At 38.0% G+C, this 19,414-nt stretch overlaps 1 protein-coding gene across 3 annotated transcripts in view; it reads right to left on the bottom strand.

Moving 5' to 3' along the window:
* LOC137653586 (solute carrier organic anion transporter family member 74D-like) overlaps positions 1-19,414 on the bottom strand; it is a 128,191-nt gene that overhangs the window by 38,167 nt on the left and 70,610 nt on the right. For all 3 annotated transcript variants that reach the window (XM_068387113.1, XM_068387114.1, XM_068387116.1), the window contains exons 4-6: positions 11,893-12,129; positions 11,393-11,599; positions 7,886-8,026 (exon numbers count right to left, since the gene is read on the bottom strand). In XM_068387113.1, the coding sequence (XP_068243214.1) occupies positions 7,886-8,026; positions 11,393-11,599; positions 11,893-12,129 (585 nt within the window). The remainder of the gene's footprint in view (positions 1-7,885; positions 8,027-11,392; positions 11,600-11,892; positions 12,130-19,414) is intronic.

The following is a 19,414-nucleotide window of genomic DNA, read 5'->3' as shown; positions in this document are numbered from 1 at the left end:
ATACACTCTTGTACACTGTAAAGGTTTTGATTTTTATCTTATCACTTGCTCTTCCCTGCACTATTAATAGAGCAACATATGTAAGCCTGATAGCTAATATTTTATTTTGTTTGAATTTTTGTAACGTTCTTGCTCAGAAGTTATGGAGTTTAAGCTCGATGTCTGTTTAATAAAGTTTAGTTGCTTTCACCTTGCCTAACGGTCTCTAGTATATTGGTGACCACCGAAGAAAGGACCAACTCCATCCCACCTTCCCCTTCACTGCTGTGTCTTACTGCTACAATGCTGCCCACCGAACATGATTCTTCAACACACACCACCTCGATGAAACTGCTGCCCTTTGCCAACAGAGAAGCGTTCGCCTGGTTCAAGAGTGCTGAAGTACAGTTTCACATCAAGGGTGTGGCTCACTAATGCAATAAAGCAGACTATTTTCTCGCAGTGACCCCCAACGGCACTTTCCTGAGAATCTACAATTGGCTTTGCAAGCAAGGGGACACCATAAAAGTGTACAATGCCCTCAAAATATACCTCCTGGTGCAGTACTCACCATTTCTAGCGGCCTTTATAGCCAAGCTTTTTCAGCTCTTCTAACAACCGTTGGGGGACCAAAAGGCTTTGCTTACCCTCAGGGAAGTGACCGGTATCACTGGCCTACAACCTGCTGCAGACAGCTCTCCTCATGGGTCCTTTGTGCTCTTTAGGTACTATGCTTACCTGTACCTGCCTGCACTGTCATACCCAATGTTGATATTTTACCCTTGAAGGACCTGAAGACAACCACTTCACCACCTTCAAAATCATCATCAACGCCTCCACCCCTCATGAAGAGGAAAATTATTCAATATCGATCGAAGCTTATGTAAATACGATAGGACACAGACGCCAACCCTGTAAGATGCCGGAGGGGCGACAACCAACAACTTCTACAGCCACTTAAAGATGCCTAGTAGCCGTAGTTATGCTACTACCACTCCAGATTCGGAGCTGCTGCAAAGAAATGTGTGAATATTGGTCAGTGACCAAATAACGTGTAAGTAGGCTACTGCCCCAACTAATCTTTTCTTTTTAGATGATGAAAGTATGGGCGTGGATTCTTGGTAGAAATGGTACTTTCTGTTCTCTTTTACCAAGGCCACTCCCCAGGAAACGACGTAATATGTCTAAATCTGCTGACATGCGCCCAGTGGCTACCAGCGGATCTGTGATAACCACCCATATTTACGAGAGCCTCACATTATCATTTGGAGGTGCCAGATATCATTGGAAGTTTCTCGTTGCTAACGTCACATTGCCAATCTTTGGTGCACATTTCTTCTCCCATTTCCACCAATGGTTGATGTCATTCATCAATGGTTAAACAATGGAGACTCTTACTTGATGACACCTCCTCAATCCGGCCCCTCCAACCTCGCTCTCCACATCAGAGCACCCATAGATACCTATGTCAACCTCCTCACGTCAGTGTTTGCCAGATTCAGGTGTCTGGCACTGGATTGTTTGGTAGACGCTAAACAAACGTTTGCCTAAATGGAAGAAATGTGCCTCAAGCCCATGGTCATCATCCTTACACATCATCGTGAAGAAAGATGGCTCCCTGCGTCCGTGTGGGGATTACAGGCGCTTGATCATCCAGACAAAGCAGGATCACTACCACCTCACAAACATCGCCAACAGAACCTCCTACGTGCGCAGAATGAAAGTTTTCTTCACGCTCAAACCTTATGAAGGGGTATTATCAGGTACCCATGAACCCAGAAGACCTCCCCAAGACTGCCATCACAATTGCTTTAGGTACATACACCTTCAATTACTTCTCTCTTTGCCTTCATAATGCTGGGGCCACTTTTCAATACTTCATGGATAGCATCTTAGGGGAACTATCCTTTTGTGTATGTTACATGGGCAGAATATTTGTGTTCTCTTCCTCCAGAGAGGAACATCTCCATCACCTACGCATCGTGCTCAACCGCCTACAACAGAATGGTCTCGTACCTTTGGCGCCAATGAAGTATCATTTTTAGGGCAGCGCAGCCCACCTCCTCCCAGAGAAAGTAGCAGCCGTTCAGAACTTCCCCACGCCCTTGACCGTCAAAGTAATACAAGAATTCTTGGGCAAAATCAACTATCATCACCGTCTCCTGCTACTCCTTGCCGCCATTCTTACTCATCTCTATGCCTCGCTCAAGGGCAAGTCAAAAGACCTGAAGTGGGGTTGCCTTCAAATAGCAGCCTTCTCTAAAGGAAAGAATGCCATATTAAATGTTGCTGCTCTAACTCTGCCTGTCACATGTCCCTCTCCTTCTTTACAACGATGTTGCTATTGGTGCGGTACAAAACTGTCCAAGACAGAATACAGCAACTCTACCTTCGACTGTTAGTTGCTGGCATAGCATTTGGCTCTCCATCACTTTCGCCACTTCAGAGAACGTACACCCTTCGTCATTCGCACAGACCACATACCTCTGCTGCACGCCTTCACTCGACAGTCCGACAGTTGGTCCGGCCGTTCAATGCCGACATCTCTCCACCTTAGCTGAATGCAATTACACCTTTCAACATGTTCCTGGGAAAGTGAATCCCGTTGCCAACGCCCTATCAGGAAACACATTAGTTGCCATTCACTTGAGATTAGATTACAATGTCTTGGTAGAAGCCCAACAAAAAGATCCAGAGTACCAAACATGTAGGATATCCTGCACATCCCTCTGTTGGGAAGACGTCCCGCTTAATGACTCTGACGCTACCCTCCACTGGGATGTCAGTACTGGTAGATCACAACCAGGGGTAGCTGCTCCCATGTGCCGACAAGTGTTTGATTTCATTCCTGGTCTTTCACATCCTATACGCCGATCTACTGCACAGCTACTGAAGACGAAGTTCATTTGGCATGGAATTAATAAGGATGCTAAGGATTGAGTCCGCACATGTACTTCATGCCAAATCTCAAAAGTACATAGACATATGGATTAAGGCTCGGGCACCCTTCCTCAACCTCAGCGTCGTTTTACCCACATTCACAGCAATGTAGTAGGTCCCCTACCCACATCACAGGGAGAATCATGTACATCTGCCTTACTCTTAGTGTGGATAGCATCATTCGGTATCCCTAAGCATATTACTTCTGACAGGGATACCACTTCTACTCCTCAATTGTGGACATCATAAGCGAATCTCCTGGGCAATACCCTACATCAGACAACCGCCTACAACCCTACTGCCAACAGAATTCCATCCACGAAAACTCCATCCAGAAAATTCCACCCATAGACAATTCCACCCCGAAAATTCCACCCACGAAAACTCCACCCAAGTGTATATAAAAGAAATTTACAGAATGAATAACCCACCCATAGAAAATTCCACCTACGAAAACTCCACCCATGAAAAATCCACCCAAGTGTATATATAAGAAATTTACAGCATGAATAAAAATAATATGAAAAGTTAAATATTTTTATTACATGTGCAACTATATATGAATTATAAAATTGGTCATCAAAAAGACTATATTTTTCTTTAGAAAATTTCACTTCAAAGAGACTTTGCATATATGTATTACATGAAAATACTATTTAATGAAGATTATGAGCGACAAAATCTCATTATCATCAAAACACTCGACGAGGTATTTAAGTCTGTCATTAATACCTTTGTGTTTTTTCTTTGGTTATTTTGATCCCCTCAAGTAATGCGAACCATTTTTATTTGAGTCAGGACTTCGTCTTTCTGTAATGCAACACATAGTTTCCATAGATTTGGAAGTATACTTGATAATGATGATCGTAGAGCACTACGAAAACCTTCTGTTCCATTATTGGACCGTAGTAGGTTCTGCAAGACGCGTTCTCGTACGTACCTCTTAAAGGATAGGGGGCCCTTCTCTCCTACGGCGTGCTCCTCTTCCTTGGTGTATACCAATATAGATGTTAAAAAAAAAAAAAAAAAAAAACAATGAATTCATCGGGTATATCATCACCGTCCGAAAGCAATGCAAATGCAATAATGACTTCGGATGGAGGAAGAAAAGCTAGAGCATTTTAACTATAATGTTTGCTTCTTAAGTAATCTCCTTTTGGCAATTAAATATTGTTTGCTTGTTTACTATAGCATAAGGCTGTTATTTGCTTGTTAACTACTCTCCTTTTGGTAATTAAATGTTGTTTGCTTATTGACTATAAGGTTGTTGTTTGCCTATTAACTACTCTCCTTTTGGTAATTAAATGTTATTTGCTTGTTAACCATGATATATTCTTTTGGAAGACCAATTTTATAATTCATTTATTATTGTACCTGAAATATAATTATTTAACTTTTATATTATTCTTATCCATTCCGTAATTTTTTATATATACATTTGGCTGAAATTTTCGTGGGTGTAATTTTCTATTGATGGAATTTTATAAAGGTGGAATTTTCCTCGGGTGGAATTTTCTATCGGTGGAATTTTCAATGGGCAGAATTTTCAGGGTGGAATTTTCGTGGGTATAGTTTTCTATGAGTGAAATTTTCTACAGGTGGAATTTTCTGAGTGGAATTTTCGTGGGATGGAATTTTCTATGGGTGGAATTTTCTATGGGTGAAATTTTTTATGGGTGAGATTTTTTTGGTGGAATTTTCTATGGGTGAAATTTTCTATGGGTAGAATTTTCGTGAGTAGAATTTTCCATGGGTGGAGTTTTTTATGGGTGGAGTTTTTTATGGGTGGAATTTTCTGGGTGGAATTTTTGTGAGTGGAATTTTGTATGGGCGAATTTTCTATGGGTGGAATTTTCTATAGGTGGAATTTTCTGGGAGGTATTTTCTACGGGTGGAATTTTATATGGGTGGTATTTTCTGTGTGGAATCTTCGTGGGTGGAATTTTCATGGTACCGTTTTCATTGCACCCTCAACGTAGCTTTGATGTCCCGCTGCAATGACTCCAACTGGTTTACACAGCTTCCCTGGGTCCTCCTGGGACTAAGGACCACTCCTAAAGACGCCTTTGATGTATGGCGACCCGTTGGCCGTTCCTGCTGATTTTTTTTCCGTCTTTAACTCTCCTCTGATAATCTCCAGTGCCTATATCACGTTTTGGGAAAAATAACTCGTTGCCGCCATACTTACAAACCCCCAGCGAAGCAACACATACTGACAGATTTGCAGTCAACAAAGCTTCCTTTCCTGGCAACGACACTAGCAAGCCAATGCTTACGCCCCTTACGTGGGCCCTATCCTAATGAACCATCGTACGCCGAGGGCTTTCTTAACTAAAATTCGAGGCAAAGGTGACTAGGTCTCCAATGATCGCCTAAAACCTGCATATCTCCTACAGTACATCTATCTAGAGCAGGGAGCCCTACTTTATATGTATGTCAAATACGCGCGTACACTTTAACGGTTTTGCTTTTTAATATTATCACTTGTTTTTCCCTGCACTGTAAACAGACTAACCTGTGTAACCCTGCTAGCTCATATCTAGTTTTGTTTGAATTTTTGTGACGTTCTTGCTTCCAAATCCTGGTATTCAAGCCCCATGTCAGTTTAATAAACTTCATTTTAATTCACCTTGCCTCTTAGGTACAACGCAACGGCTCTCTTGCACACATCCCACCTACTTTTGTGAGATTCGGTCAAATAGTTACCTTCGTCAACTTGTTTCTGTGAAAGTAATTTTGATAGGCGTTGTTTGTTTATAAAGTAAACGAAGCGGTATCAATCATCCCTATCTTCGTTGAGGTTAAGGTTATCTTCTGATAGGTGTTGTCTCTGTTTGTTTGTGATTCGCATAACTCAAAAGCTATTTGAAATTTGGCGGGAGGATTGACCATGATCCAAGGACAATTTGTTTTCATTTTTGGAATGACTGGGTCAAAAGTCAAGGCCAAGATCACGAAAAGGTAAAAGACGCATAACAAAACTCAAAAACTATTTGACCGAATCACATGAAATTTGACGTGATGATTGGCTTTGATCCAAGGACAATCCCAATAGATTTGGGAGTGATTGGGTCAAAAGGTATAGGTCAAGATCACAAAAAGGTAAAAAGTGTCTTTATGCTAAAGTGTGGTCAACTTTTTTTGATTTGCATGAAACTAGTGCCAAAATGTGTATATTTCAATTGCCTATCTTGTGATATATAATATGATATAGTGATGTCATTACGCTTGTTTGTGTATTTATTAGTTTGTTTGTCTGTCTGTTTGTTTGTGATTCGCATAACTGAAAATCTCTTTGACCGAATCTTTTGAAATTTGGTTGGATGATTGGCCATGGTCCAAGAACAATATGATTAGATTTTGGGAGTCATTGGTCAAAAGTCGAGGCCAATGAAATGAAAATGTCAAAAAAAGTCTTTTGGCCACATTGTGGCCAATTTTTAACTGATTTACATGAAACTAGTGCTAAAATGTTCATAATTAAATTACCTATCTTGTGATATACACCATGATATACTGATGTAATTACCCTTGTTTGTATATTTATTTGTTTGTATGTCTGTCTGTGTGTTTGTGGTTCACATAACTAAAAATTAATTGACCTAATCTCGTGACATTTTGTGGGATAATTGGCCATGGTCCAAGGGCAATTTGATTAGATCTTGAAGTGAATGGGTCAAAGGTCATAATAAAAAAGGTCAAAAACGTCTTTTTGCTATATTAGTTTTCTTGATGAAAATAGTGACGGTGGCGAAGGTATGCGCTCTATCGAGTGCCTATTCTATTTTTTTTTTTAGTTTTGTGATTTGTTTTTTACATTTTCGTGGCCTTGGCCTTGACTTTTGATCCAATCACTCCCAAAATCTAATAAAATTGTCCTTGGAACATGGCCAATTATTTCATCCAATTTGATGAGATTCAGTCAAATAGTTTTAGAGTTATGCGACTCACAAACACACAGACAGACAACTCCTATCAAAATACAGTATAACCTTCGTAGCAACAAAGTTAGCGAAGACAATTAGTAAAAAGGGGCAAGTAAATTACGTTATTTTCTATCTCTTAGTGTTATTCCCATCATTATTTTTTCCATAGTACTTTGAGTTGTAACTAGGTTTTGTTCTAAGGCTTTAGTAAGGTTCCAAGTTTCTGATGCATAAGTTATTACTGGTAAGACCATCTGATGAAGTATTTCCCTTTTTAGAGAAAGTAGCATTTTACTTTTCATGATCTCATTTTGCTTACCAAAGGCTCTCCATCCCATAATTAACCTTTTCATTTCAATCAAAAGTCTGAGAAAACACTTACTGTGTGTCCCAAGTATGTATATTCATTAACATTCTCTACAGGTTCGTCCTTAACCCTTACTGGTTGTCTCTCTGCCTTTTCATTGAACATTATCTTAGATTTACTCATATTCATTTTCAGTCCTACCTTTTTGTTTTCTCTTTTCAAATCTTCTATCATCTTTTGTAATTCCGCCAATACTTCACTAAACAGAACTATGACATCTGAAAAACGTAAGTTGTTAAGGTATTCTCCATTTATATTAATTCCTACAATTTCCTATTTGAGTTCTTAAAACTTCCTCTAGGCGTGCTGTAATTAATTTAGGTCTCCCTGCCTAACCCCTATCTCAATTAGATTTTACATACTATCTTAAGTAGTTTTTGGGGTTCTAACATAGGATTAATTTATTCCTTGCCTTTGAAAGGCTTTCATTACTGTATGTATATATATATATATATATATATATATATATATATATATATATATATATATATATATATATATATATAAATTATATATATATATATATATATATATATATATATATATATATATACATGTGTGTGCATACGTAAGTTTATTACAAAAGGTAATGATAAGGCTAAATAAGTTTATAATAATGAATATCCATGAGTTATTTACAAGAAAAATATGCTCAAACAGCTTTGTTACCTACCCACCCACCAAGCACCGAGCCATCTCGGATCCTTATTCGAAATGCTGGGAGTCTTGTGTGGGACAATCCAATATTCCAAACACTTTCCTCCTAAGAGAAATCCTAATATGGGTCCGAGTGTCCTCAACAGTAGATATGTACCTGGAAAGTGAAATGAAAATTAATTACGTCAGATGTCAGTTGTGAACTCGTTTCAAGCGGATAGTATCAAGATACTAAGGATTTAAGAAAAGATTTATGTGATTTTCACGCACACACATACAATCAACAGATGTTCATTGGTTAACAGCCTTGCCTCACGAGAGAGTGAGTGACCATACTTCACACCAAAGGAGAAGATGAAGACTGTTTAGTGTGTGTTCCCGGGGGGGGGGGGGACATCGTGCCCTTGTTTTCATTAGCAATCAATTATGTCTATGGTAGTTAGTAGTATAGCTAGGTCATAGGCCTTGTAACTGCATCCGTAATTAAAGTCTTTTTGAGACCCAAACAGGACATAACAGACATCTTGTTGTGACCTGAGAAACAGAAGCAAGTTGAAAAACTTGCTTCCGCGAGTGATGAGACACTCGCATATTATAAATGAAAAATCTTAGTCTTGTAATAATAGAAAGTTTGATTGATGGATTGAATAGTGCAATATGACGCTGCAACAACAACTATTGTCATCGACGTAAAAAAAAGAAATAACATTTGCTAACTCTGGAAAGTTTCATATAAATATTTTCATGAAATATTCCCTCATCTATACATGCTTGTATAAGTACACTTGTACCTTGCATAGTTAAGATCTAAATAGCAAATGATTAGTGTCAGAGACGGCAAAAAGCGCCTCTCGCACGTGAACCTTCATGAAAACACTACCATTGCTCTAAACATTTTTGTAGAGTTGCAGTATCGTCAATAATAGTAAACAAGTGTGCATCTGAACTTATTGAAATCAGGTCCTGTATAATTTGACCTTTCATGGCCATAGGAGGTTAAAGGTCATGGTGTAATTCTAAAGCCCAAATATGGTTTTCTATCTGTTAATTATATCAACCGATTGAGTATCTATATTCGTTTGAGAGTTATGAAATCAGGTGACCTTAGAAATTTGACCTCTTGATCTTTGAACCTTCCTATCTTCAAAACTATACATTTTCACTTTTTTAATACATAGAATTACTGTATATTTTTGCAATGGAAAATGAAGATTTTGTATTTGATTCAAGTAAATCGGATAGTTTTCGAGAAAACTGAGGTAAAAAATCCCTTTTGAATTTTTGGTTCACTGTGACCTTGACCTTGACCCCATGAGACTAAAATTTTTATTAGGTCTATTTTTGTATCATACTGTATATTTCCCGAAAATTTCAAGTAAATTTCTTCGGTTGTGTTTCCGTAAAGTTGCTAACAAAGAATCAAACAAACAGACAAACACATAGGGAAAAAGAAATCTACCGTAAACAATACTCGCCCACCTTTCTGTGGAAACTGGGTGATGAAGATGTTTGTTTTTGTCTCAAGTAAATCAGATGTAGCTATAGTTTAAACTCGAAATTGGGGGCGTGGGGTGGCGTGGACGTGGGGTGGCGTAGGTATGTAGGCATGTAAAGAAGTGGGCTTTGAAGTCATACAATTCACCTCCTCTTCTGTTGCGTTGATTGGTTGACCGTTTGTCATGACTGGAGTTGTTGATAAAGTTCTTGACAGTGGGGAAAATGATGCCCATTAAGGGAATCAACTCTGGTCATCAGGTTCTTCATGAACAAATTATTGACATCAGGAAGGGTGGCCTGTACCGGTTCCGTACAAGTAAGTTTGCTTCACGAGGAGAACTGTCCGCGGTAGGCTGAAGGCAAGTGATACTGATCATTTCTTTGAGAGACCGAAAAAAAAATCTTAGCTACATGGGCGGCTGGCGTCCCTTTGCTTTGCTCAAAATGCCAGTTGGTAATTTCTGAGGTGTTGTCGGGGATCACAGTGAATTCATAATCAACTTTTCTGTTTGATCGCGTCACACCTTGGAGCGCTGAAACCAGGCAAATGCTTCTCTGCTACCAAAAACAGTGGCAGTACGGACAGATGAGTCTGAGTCGGTGCTGGGCATCGTTAGAGGTTACTGCAGACTAACCCGGAGATGGGTATGGTGTTTGAGGCACTCCATAGGTCACCAATGTGATGGGAGTAGAGAAGTAATTAATAGGAAATGAGCACTTGAAAAACTAACTTTATTTAGAGTGAACAAAGGTATTTATAGGGCCCCAAGGGGTCATTAATGATGATGAGAATTGCATGTCTATGTTGATAAGATTAACATGAGCATGAAAATAGATAATAGAATAACAGAAGGATAATAGAGTTTAAATTACCTTGATACATTCAATTACTTTCTAACGTGGAGTTCGATGGCAATGTAGAAGAAAATATAGATGGGGTATTCTTCTTTATTTACATGTGCGTTGCTTGCTGCATATGCATTACATCATAAGATAAACCTTATCCCACAAACATTCTTCTCAGATTATTTTTATTGAGAAATTAATAATCTCTATTAATATTTGAATATAACAACTGAATGCAATTTTTCAATTTAACCATGTAAATTGTGATATAAGCACTAAACTTGGTATATTAACTTTCTAATTGTTACCAACCAGGTCTGCCTAATGGGTAGTTTAGAAATTTAAGTTCTCCGAAATTTTTGCAAGTTGAATTTCAAATGGATGTTAGAGGCGTTCTTTTCTTATAGCAGAGCAGTAAGATAGTTTAAATTGACCAACTGGTCAATTTAAACTATCTTACTGCTCTGTTTTTAGGTATGGTGAAAGGGTGTTTACAATCTAACATTCATTGTAAAACTTTGTTCAACATAAAGGTAGACCGCTCTGTAGATTAGGGGTTGGTGGAATATAATTCTATGGTTCATGCTTGCTCCAAAAGAAATATAGTCTCCTTATCTAGATTAACTGTTATATTCGATCTGTTGTACTTTGGGAGTGCAATTTCTTTCAGTTTCTGCAAGAAAATATTAACAACTGTTGCGGGACAAAAGATGAGTTTGATTAATGTTCCTGAAACAAAAGGTAGCAAATCTGTAAAGAAAATTGTGTTTAATGACATATCTAACCGAGACATATAATCTAAGGTTATGTTAATTAAACTTTGAACTAAGGTTGTTGGCTCAGTGGACATCCTTTACGATATTTTTTTATTAGTAATATCATCATATACACATTTTCTCTGAGAACAGATGAAATGAAATGAAATGAATGAGGGAATAAGCAATACGCTCAAAGTGTCTTTTGGAAGCTGGAAATCTGATGTGGCTGAATGGGCAACTCCTAAAAAGTTTACATTCAATCAACTTACGAGTATATTGCAAAAGATATGAACTGAAAATTCCAACAAACCTGAACTTGAAAACTATAGATTTTGTTACTTTCATCCCAAAAATATTAAAAGAAAAAATTTTTACTTCTATCCAAAATCTAGTTGTTTAAAATTAGTCGTAGCCATACGTACTGTAATAAACAGAGGTAGTCTTTTTGCTAATATTATCATCCACATAGCTAATACCAATGCTGTAGAAGATGCTCATAGATATCCCAACATTGAATTGGGCGATGAAGATAATGACCAACGGTCCTAAAGCAGGTCCTGTCTCTTTCTCACCATCACTTGGCCGGGAGCATGGGTCTTTACTCTTTAACCCACATAGGTTATCATTCTCTGAAAAATAATATTCAAGGTGTACCCCATTTAGCTCAGTATCAGAAATCTAGTTTGTTATTTTTACAGTACTATAAAATTGTGGAAGTTGAAATGTAATGATAAATGTAGGTAACAAATAAAAATCAATTCTTTTACTTAACTAACTTTCCTTTCCATATCAGATGATGCACTAAAGAGGGCACAAAAGACTAACGTTACAGAACTCTACAACTCAGAGGCAACTAAGAAGAGGAAATGCAAGCATGAATTTTAACAAACAAAAAAATCCTCAAAAAGAGATTCCTTCTTACCTATAAAGGGATGAGATTCGCTAACATTTGTGTAAACTTCTTCCCCGGCAAAGAACTCTTCATCTAATTCTTCCCCAGGGCCATAGATGAAGTGAGGAAATGCTGTCATGAAACAGGAAATAGACGTCATTAGGATTCCCAAGCCTAACCATCGAGGCCTGTGCCAGGAATTTAAATAGTAACCGAGGAAAGGAGCGAACAATATAGCCGATATGTCGTTTCCAGCGAGGACTACGCCTGAGAAAAAAAAATATAGAATAGCATTCTTAGTAAGGTTACAGCTCATTTTTTTGTTTGCTTACACAAGCCTACAACAAATAGTATCGCCTATTCTTTATACAGTCTCCTCTTTCCTCACACACCTGACAACCATAAACTAACCAAACAATTCTTCTTCATTCAAGGGGTTAACTACTGCAATGTTCAGTGGCTACATTCCACTTGGTATAGGCAGAAGAGTTTGTTTAGCTATGGGATGCAGCTCCCCTAGGAGTACACTCCAAAATCAAATCATTGTTCTCTAGTCTTGGGAAGTGCCATAGCTTCTGTGCCACCGTCTTCCGTTGTCTTGGGTAGAGTTCTCTTGCTTGAGGGTACACACAGTCACAATATTCTTTCTGTTTTAACTTTCTCCTTTTTTTAAATGGTGTGTTAAGCACGCTTAGTGGAAGAGCCCTGGGTGTGTGGTGGTTTATCAAGAGGTTGCCTTTTCACTCTCGGTGCCCTTATCTTCCTCTTTGGCATTATTTTTTCAAAACCATTGTTACTGTCCTCCGTTCAGTTGAAGTGGCTATTTTAGAGGGTACTAAGCCTTGCATGGTATATCAACTCTAAAATGTTGAACAATTTCATTTGACATTTCATCTTATTCTAAGAGTTATATGAGTTACTTTATACATAGCCCTCTACATGTTTTTGTTATCATTATTGTTAAGTTTATTTTCAAGGATAAAATTTTTTTATTACATTTTAATGCTTATTCTGTACTGGGAAAAATCCGGGATCAGTGTATTCTAGACTTCACTAGTGTCGTCTAATCTAGTGTAATATTCATGAGCTGTATGGCAATTATCGAGATCTTATAATGGCCTCCAGGCACCACAATATTCTTTTATGCCCAGTAAATTTGGTTTCTCAAATGAGACACTCATCTGAGCTACTTATTCAAGTTTTAAGACATCAATTATTTTGAAACGGGATGCCATTCCTATGGCAAGGGGAATGGAATTGTATATTAGGAATGAGCACCCTTCTCATGAGTCTGGCTATAAATGTAGATGTCATGAGATTTAGGTCATAAGTCTATGTCAGGCATAAGAACTTCCGTTTGTGTTCAATCTATCAGAATCCATACTTAGATGATTCTGTATTCCATTGTCTTTTTACCACTATGACAAGGACACAAGAAAATGTTAGAGGTCTCCTTTATACTTGTAAGTGATTTCAATGCTCACCATAGGGAGTGGTTAAATGTTGTTTCTCCTCCTGATCACCATGACTTAATAGTTTTGGACTTTACCACTGAATTAGGCTGTGAAAAAATCATAAGGGAAGTTACTCACATGTCTGGTAACTGATTGGACTGAATATACACTGGTTTTCCAGTTGGGACGTCTCGGCTCATGCCTTGGTTTCATTAGTCATTAAGACTGAGCAGCCATTCCCTGATGTATCATACTCTTGTAGGATATATATAATATCTCTAGAGACAAGAATGACATTTTGAATGATCTTTTACGTTTGAGCTGATCACAATTGTATAAAAATGTGGAGCTTGTTTTCTTAAACGAAAACCTAGTTAGCATAATTGATAGGCGTATCCCTTCTCTTGTGTTGAAATACCGAGTGAAAGGCAAACTCTGGTTCAATAATGATTGTAGACATGCTTATTTGGATAAGCAGGAAGCTTATAGTATCATTTTTGGAGGAGTAATTGATCAGATTTGACTTGATATAACTATACTCAGCGAAGAGATGGGGCTCAGAGAATTAAGCTTCAACTTTACCGTAAAAGAAACCCTTTCTTGTACAACCCATGTACATAAGTGGTGAGCTACCCTTAAATCTGCACTCTATGGTGTAGACTTAACAGTTCCATCTATACCTAAACCAAATGGCTCTGTAACTCATTATCCAAAGGAAAATGTAACGCTTTTAGTTGATGTGCTTGACAGTAAGAAGAGTAATGAGAAAATCTATCTTCCTCATTCCTCTATTCCTAGGGCTAAACTAACAAATTTAGCTATTCGGTCCCATGATTTCTTGGCTCTTAAGTTGGTTGTTATCTTTTACAGGTTAACAAGAAGAGATTCTTTTTTCAGTTGTTGCAGAATTGGTAATGTTACTCCTCTATGTAATTTTTCATAACTCCTTTACGTTTTTTATCATCTTTTAGTAAGATGTCTAAATGGGTACTACGAAGGTAGTAATCTGCCCCATAGTTTGCAGTTTGGCTTTTACAAGGGCCTAGGAGCATGTGATATTCTTCTTACAATCTCTAATGCTGTACAGAATTCCCTTGATTGGGATAAGAAAGTTAGTATTAATTTTACAGCAGCCTTTGACCATGTTAATCATGAAGCCTTTGTTTTCAAACTCAGACATTTGGCAGTAGTTGGATTATTTCTTACCATTAATATTGAATTTCCAAGTACTATATTACAAAGAGTGTTTGTTGATGGGCACCATAGTTAGTATGGGAATGAAATATTTAGTGTTGCTCAGTAAAGTGGTCATGGCATATGATTTTTCATACTATATACGCGTGATATGGGATTTAGCCTAGAAAACAAGCTCGTTGCATATGCAGATAATGCTACTTTATTTGCTTCAATTCCATTGTCTGAATATAGATCTGGGGTTGGTGAATTCCATAATAGAAAGATAGCTAAATTTAGTGGATGGTGCAAATTATGGGGTATGACCCTGAATCCTAACTAAGCCCAAAACATGATTGTAAATAGGTCGAGGACAGTGGCCCTTTATCATCCAGATACTTGCATTGGTAATGTTTCTTTAATCATACAACTCCTATAAAATTTTAGGTGTGATTCTTAATTGTAAATTTACTTTTGAGAAACATATTCAGTCTTGTTTGTTCTTCAATTACACACAAAATTGACTTATTAAGAAAGTCTTAAGGTTTTCAATGATAAATCTTTCCTGAAGAAATGCTTTAATTCTTTCATTCTACCTTGTTTCAAGAATTGTTCTCATGTCTGGTCTTCAGTGGCCGACTTTCAACTTAATTTGTTGGACAAAAACTTACTGTCTACTAATTTTCTTATTCCTGAACTTGATATTATTCTCTAGTACCGTTGTTCAGTTAGTTTTTTGTGCATGTTGCATTATATTTTTCCTAATTCTGACCATCCTTTGTATATAGATCTTCCCAGACTGTACCATTCTGTGCGTAGTACTAGGTATACAATTAATTCTAACACCGTTACCTTCTCCATCATGATGTTCAATACTACATAGTATTCTAAAAGTTTTATTCTTAATTTTTCAATGGAATTTCAGAAGTTCAAATCTACATCAAATGATTTTATGTTGAACAGTTGCCATAAGTCTCTCTTATATTCTTTACTTCTCATATATAGTTTACTCATTTCCTTGTTTGCTTTGTTCACTGGGATATTATCCATGCTGGAGCCCTAGGGCTTATGGCATCCCACTATTCCAACTATGGCAGTAGTTTAACTAGTAATAATAATAATAATAATAATAATAATAATAATAATAATAATAATAATAATAATAAATAATAATAATAATAATAATAATAATAATAATAATAATAATAATAATAATAATAATAACCTTCCTGTGGTGTCCCAGTTTGAACTAATTGCGACATGTGCTAAACTCATACATGCAAACTACATCCCAGCCTCATGTGTGATAAACGGATAAACCCTCGGCCCACGAAAACAGAGATGGTAAAATTTAGATTAATCAGCTTTAATGCAGAAGGCTTGTCGGCAACAAAAGCAGAATTACTTGCCAACCTAAATGCCGACATAATATGCATACAAGTAACACACAAAATCTCCATCCTACCAAGAATCCAAAACATGCACTTGAATATTTCCAACCAATGGAAGTGCAATATTTGCCCGGGACAAGTCTATTATCCAAAATAACAGAGATCTCTCAGCCGGGGGACTTGAGATCCTTCAGAATAGACTCTGGGCCTTTGTGTGGCCTTAAATGAACCAACCTGACAATAAAGTAGTTCTTATTGTCGTGGACTTTAACGGCCACAATATCATCTTGGGCTATTACCAAAATAACCATAATGAAGAGGCAGTGGAGGAGTGGACCATAACACATGACCTTACCCTCTTATATGACACAAAGATGATACATACTTCCAAAGTGCACGTTGGAGAAGAGGGTGCAACCCAGATCTGGCTTTTGTCTCCTCCAAGCGCCACCAGAACTTTGCAAAGACCATATCTAATACAATCCCTAAATCTCAACATCAGCTAATGACTATCGATATAAAGCCTGTCATCAGACCTAGAGAGACCAACAATCACAAAATCCTCAGATTCAACTACCGCAAAGCAAAATGGGAAGATTACTCCAGTAATATAGAAGCAGAGATATCAAACATCCCTCCTGGCTGTCACCAGTAAAAGATTTTTCAATCATCAGTGTGGAAGGTTGCAAAGAACAAAATCCCTGGAAGCTGCAGAGATACCTACATCCCTGGCCTCAATGACTAAACCAAAGATACTTGGAGGCTTATAATAATGATAAATTTGCCAACAAAATAGTAGACCTTGAAGAAACTACATAACTCAATTAGCTACGAAAGATGTCAACGATTGCAAGAAACTATAACTAACATCAATTTGACTCATAAGTCTGCAGATCAAAGCCAGCCGAGAATAGCCGCAGTTACCCCAAATGAAGTGGCTCACTAGCTCCTACTGGATGAAAAGCAAAATAACAAAGACAGGGGATACTTAAAAAAATAAAGATGGACATGGAACGAGCTATATCTGAGAGTAACCAGGACTTTGTACCATTCACTATTCAAGAACTGAATACGGCAATGGAATCTCTTAAAATTGGGAAGACAGCCGTATTAGATGGAATTACAGTAGAGAAGATCTGACACTTTGGTGGGAGGACAAAAGAATGGCTCCTTGTACTAATCAATAAATGTGCAACAATCTATCAAACACCAAAGATATGGAGAAGAGCCAAAGCAGTGGCATTGCTAAAAACAGGTAAAGAACCTTTGTTTCCCAAAAGTTACAGACCAATATCACATATAAACTATATGATCGCATGATAATGGCACAAATACCTCTAAAGGTCGAAGGAAAATTATCACCTAACCAAACAGGCTTTTGACCAAGCCAATAACACCGCAGTCAGGTTGTAAACTTAACTTGTGATAGATTTGAGAGGAAACAAATCTCTGGGGCAAACTTTGTAGACCTCACAGCTGCATATGATACTGTCAACCATCATGCACTCCTTCTAAAAATGACCCAAATAGTCGAAGATGTCAACATAGTACCCAGAGGAATGGTCTCCTGCAGGGAGACCATCAAACTACTAGGTAAACTACTGACCCTAGCAAAAACCTACCTTGTGGGGCCTCCCTTAACAGAAAGGATTAGACCACTTTAAATGGAGCAAGATCCAAGGTTAGGAAAGCAGAAGATAGACTTCATAAGTAAGGATATGTCAGCAATGATGATTGGCCCTGTAGTGAATCACCACAACCCATGGGCTACATCCTACGCTGCTGCCCACTGGGACTTGCATACTTTGATGTAAATCTACAGGAAGCAAATGAATGAGCCATCAATTGGATGCACGAGTGGTGCAATAAGATATGATGATAAAATATGAGTAATAATAATAATAATAATAATAATAATAATAATAATAATAATAATAATAATAATAATAATAATAATATTTGGTAGTAGACCCTCTTTCAAACATATTTCATTATTATTACTGCTTCGGTGGCTTTTATCAAGTAGTTGAACTTTTCAATTGCTAAGATTTCCATCTTTCTTCAGTACTGCATATTACCAGTAACAGTGCTATATTTGACATAGAATAATTTCTCTAATTTTACTAAAAGTAAACTAGTCACAATAAGTAAATCAAGTTTGATGCTACACATTACGAGAGGGCGCCGGGTGTCTCTTCTCATCTTCGAGCTGAATCTGAATAGAAGAGAGCAGAGCTGGCTCTATTTGTATGGCTCTGTTGGTTCGTCAAGTCAGACGCTGGTCCCTGATTGGTCCTCTTGGGCAGGGTCCAAATCTAGTCTGGGATGGAGCTACTCTCCCATTCGCTGAAGTGTTTGCTGGGAGGGGGTCTGTCACAATCAGGCTGCTTCTCCATTCACAGCCATTTAAACTGGGTGGAGTCTGTGTCTGAGTAAGTCCATACAGAGCTCCTAATGCGCTGCGCTGCCTGAGTATGGCTCAGAGTCAGGCAAGCTGTTCTGCCATTAAGATTCCATGCCTAGGAAGTCCTGACCTGCTTGCTGATTGGCTAGGACACTCACTAGGAGAGTCTCAGAAGTAGGCAAGTTGCCAGGCCGCTAATTTTAGTTATCCTCGTTGATGTTTAGGAGTCATTAGGTGGTGTTCCTACAGCAGAAAGGGAGAAAGAACATCTCTTGAATCATATTTAGGTTTGGCTTTTCTTGCTGGAAAAGCAGGGCCTCAAGGATCCTAAGCTTTCTGCTAACATCCATGGCACTGCTGATGATTTTGGTGATTTTAGTAACATCCTCACGTTTGACGTTCTTGTTGTTCAAAAGGAGTTATTGCATCTTGATTCTCCCTGTTAAATTTAGGAAGACATCTTTTAGAAAGTCTCATCGTCGTCATTCCAATCTTACAGCCGAGGCATCCATGGGCTGGCTACTGGTATAAGAAAAAAACAAACGACGTTGGACTTCTCCATTAAGTCCTGCAGAGGAGGGGCTGGGTTATACTTTGTAATAAGGGATCTTGTCTTTGTAGTCTCGTAGTAGATGATCTGGTTAATTTCAGTGGTCTCTTGAACAGGCATGACATTATTCTTAATAATGACCTTAATGACCTTTTCATCCTGTTAGTACCGTCTGTGTATAATGCCTTTGCAGTACAGGTTGACTCTAAAAAGCATACTCTCCCTGCTGGGCTTTGTCTCGTACCCCAATGTCCATAACAGGTTTGACCTCTCTTGCTATATCAGTCTTGGAGTAACCATTGTTCATGAGGACCTGTGTAATCTTATCCAGCTCCTTATGGGTCTTCACCCAGGAAGAACAATAAGAGAGAGCCTGACAATCATTAGCTCGGATGGTGGAGGTGTTGTACCTAGTCGGACATATGCTGCCATTCAAGAACTTATTTCCGTAATTTAGGGATGTTTATGAATGATGCTGAATTACATGTTTACTGTGTATGGACAGTCAACATATATTGGACTCATTCATCCTTATTTGCACCGCTAAAAAAATGTAAAGTGTGTCTATCCTCAGGAGTTT

The sequence above is a fragment of the Palaemon carinicauda genome, chromosome 14 (assembly GCF_036898095.1).
Source record: "Palaemon carinicauda isolate YSFRI2023 chromosome 14, ASM3689809v2, whole genome shotgun sequence".
NCBI lineage: Eukaryota > Metazoa > Arthropoda > Malacostraca > Decapoda > Palaemonidae > Palaemon > Palaemon carinicauda.
This window is presented reverse-complemented; position numbering and strand designations above follow the sequence as displayed.